The sequence below is a fragment of the Crocuta crocuta genome, unplaced genomic scaffold (assembly GCF_008692635.1).
Source record: "Crocuta crocuta isolate KB4526 unplaced genomic scaffold, BGI_CrCroc_1.0 scaffold1156, whole genome shotgun sequence".
NCBI classification, from domain to species: Eukaryota; Metazoa; Chordata; class Mammalia; order Carnivora; family Hyaenidae; genus Crocuta; species Crocuta crocuta.
In genome coordinates, this window is record NW_027528862.1 from 482232 (window position 1) to 485189 (window position 2958).

At 37.4% G+C, this 2958-nt stretch overlaps 1 protein-coding gene across 1 annotated transcript; it reads right to left on the bottom strand.

The window, feature by feature from the left end:
* Positions 1–968: 968 nt before the first annotated feature.
* C1GALT1C1 (C1GALT1 specific chaperone 1) lies at positions 969–2340 on the bottom strand. The gene has a single exon (XM_077756272.1). The coding sequence runs from the start codon at positions 2338–2340 to the stop codon at positions 1387–1389; it is 954 nt and encodes a 317-aa protein (XP_077612398.1). The 3' UTR covers positions 969–1386.
* Positions 2341–2958: the final 618 nt, after the last annotated feature.

Sequence of the window (2958 nt, forward strand, 5' to 3'; positions counted from 1 at the left end):
ACATGACTTGATCTGTATAATTGCATCTGGGACCACATATTAGGGTGCTTGATAAAGAGATTGTATTATTTTTGAAAATTGATATATTTCATTTTAACCAAAAACCCCAATAAGGAAAATCAGGTAAGTTTTTAAAAAGTGTTTTACACACTACTCTGATGATCAGTAATCTGAAGCCCGGGGTCCTCTTGAGGAAATTCTTTCTGGTTTGCAAAAGCTGTGGGAGACCATTAACATCATGAGGCCAGTTATGGGAAATATTGATCTCTAAAATGTCAGGGTCTCACACCCTGTTGGTGGAGGGTGGGGGGGCTTATGGATGTGACTTAATATAGCAGGTGCAGGCCCGTTTATAGGACAAATCATTTCCAAGTACTCTGCACATTTATAAGCACAAGAGTTATTGTATTCAACAGTGGATAAAGCTTCTGTGTAGCCACTGAAATTAGGCAAATGGTATGGTAATCCAAGGTGACTGGTGAGGTTAAGGGCTTCAAACCCAAAACCATTGGATATGAACAGGTAAACAAAGCCCAGGGCAGGCTCCACTGCCAGATTATCAAGAGATTCTTCAAAGGAGACTGCCACAGAACTCATCTGCCCAGCAGGAATCTCAACTAATTTCATCCAAACCACTGCTAACAGCTTGATTAAGTTGGAAACCACATAGTTAAATGTTAAATGAAATTAGATTCTTCATAGTGACCACTCCGATTTCAGTATCTTCATAGAGAAGTAGGAGGGAGGGAGTTACAGGGAAATTGTGTATGCTGAGCAATGCCACTAAATTAGCTCCCAGGAAAATTATTAACCTTTATAGGGTAATTTTCACTTTTTCTCTCAGGGACAGAATTCAGTTTTCACTTTAACATTAGCTGGGAACATTTCCTTTGTGGCTTGGTTGTGTATTTTGAGAAAGCAATCCGTGGGCACTTGCAGCAGCTTAGAACATATATCAACATTACAAGTAATGGAAACACCTAGCTGAGAGTTTTATTCACAAATTTACAACTAGAGATTTCATTTGCGTATCTTAGAAAGCTAAAAAGACATGTTAAATGTTTTAACTGATCAGCGAAAGTATGTGCCAGATTCATAATTTAGGATTTATCATAGAAATACAGTATTTATAAATATATCTTTTATTTGCAAAATTATTCTTAAAACATTTCTTTCCAACATGTTTGAAATTTTCACATATGTTTTAAGGGGAAAAAACCACCCTATTTAAAATGTACCGCAACCTTGAACGTGCCATTAAACCAGTGTCACCAAACTAAAAAAAGGAAAAGAAACATACTGCTGTGCTGGGAAGGTAGTTGTTACTGCACATAGCGACAATACCTGTCCTATATGGTGACTGTGCACATGCTCTTCTTTCACTTCTCAGTCATTTTCAGAACCGTTTGGAGGTAAGAACACCAATGCATCGTTGAAATTATGCCCAAATGCCCTAAGACGGTATACCCCATACATCATCACATGCATCTGATTAGGAGTCAGTCCATTAAAAGTAACAGCCATATCTGAACAGCAGCCTTCTACCACCAGGTTGGGGTGATTAGTCATTGCCTCTTTAATAAAAAGCCCAACGGATTTGGTATTAAATACGTCTTTTCCTTCCGAATCTTCTGCATTTTCTGCAAACACTCCAGCATATTTCAGGCAGACTGCCAGCTGCTTATCTTCAGATAGCTTCCAAATCATCCCTCCCTGTTCAGGACACTTTTCAGGGATACTGAGAAGGCTGTTAAGTCTTTTCAAGGATTCTATACTTAAGACCATGCCTCCTTCCATGCTCACATATTCAAAGTCTCCAGATTTCATGGTGTGGCCTAGATAGAAAGGTTGTGATGGATCCTTTTTTAACAAAAAATACTTGAGGTTTTCAATAATAGCAAACGTAGAGGGACGCGCAAGGAAGAACCAGTTGTATTGGTCCCTATAGTTATCAAAGGCATATTTGTAAGCTTTTCTCATCATCAACCACATGTCATCTGTTTCCAGGTTAATTGACTCAAACACTTTAACATTTTCAGAACTAAAGAATTCTGCTTTGTCACAGTGTTTGGTCCAAGTCTCCTTCACTGCAGCCCAAAGACTCACATCTTTGGGTTTTACAAGAACGATACAGTATACTCGAAAGCTCTTACTAAGCTCCATGCGTTCATTCTCTGAAATCTTTGAGATATCTTCTTTATTAGGAGCTTGTAGGTGATGATGCTCATGGTGCATTCTGTTTCCATGGCCAATCCTAATGTGTCCTAGCATAGTGATCAAGGCACAGAAAATGCTTCCGAGCATCATGCCCTTCAAAAACGAACTGCTTTCAGAAAGCATTTTTCCTATAAAGAAGAAAAAAGATCCTTAGGATACTTAATAGAAAAGGATTAGTTGAGTGATTTGATTTGGTATGCCTTATATCCTTACAGTTTGCTCTTAACATTAAGAGAAAAGTTACCAAGTTTGAAATCAAGTTAGTTGCATAGAGTACCAAGGAGTCCAAGAATCGTTAGCTTCCAATGGTATCTGATCACTGTTCTGTATAAACTGGAACTTTGCAACAACACCTCTATGCACTAGAATTTTCTGGGAAGCCATTTTTGCACTTCATCTATGGGGATTTAATTAAATACTAAATCAAAGCATAAACTCTAAAAATTAATGTTACTGAGGTTGTCTGTCAGTCCATCATTCTCTTTAAAAGAATTTCACTTCACAAGCTTGCTTATATTATGTAACTACTTCTGTAGATATGAATGGACTTTATATCAAAACTTTAAATTGAACAGATAAAACCACNGTTTTTAACCTAGTGCTTTATTTAACTCATGGTTGCTCTCCTTAGGTGTTCTGAGTACATCTAAATCAAATTTCTTGAGATTGATATCATACAAGTTAATATTTACTCTTTTGCTCCTAAGACTAAATGGTTTCTGATACAGTAACCCAACTAAC

Coding starts and splice junctions, on each gene's coding strand:
- C1GALT1C1 (XM_077756272.1), bottom strand. CDS start 2,340: ATGCTTTCTGAAAGCAGTTCGTTTTTGAAGGGCATGATGCTCGGAAGC.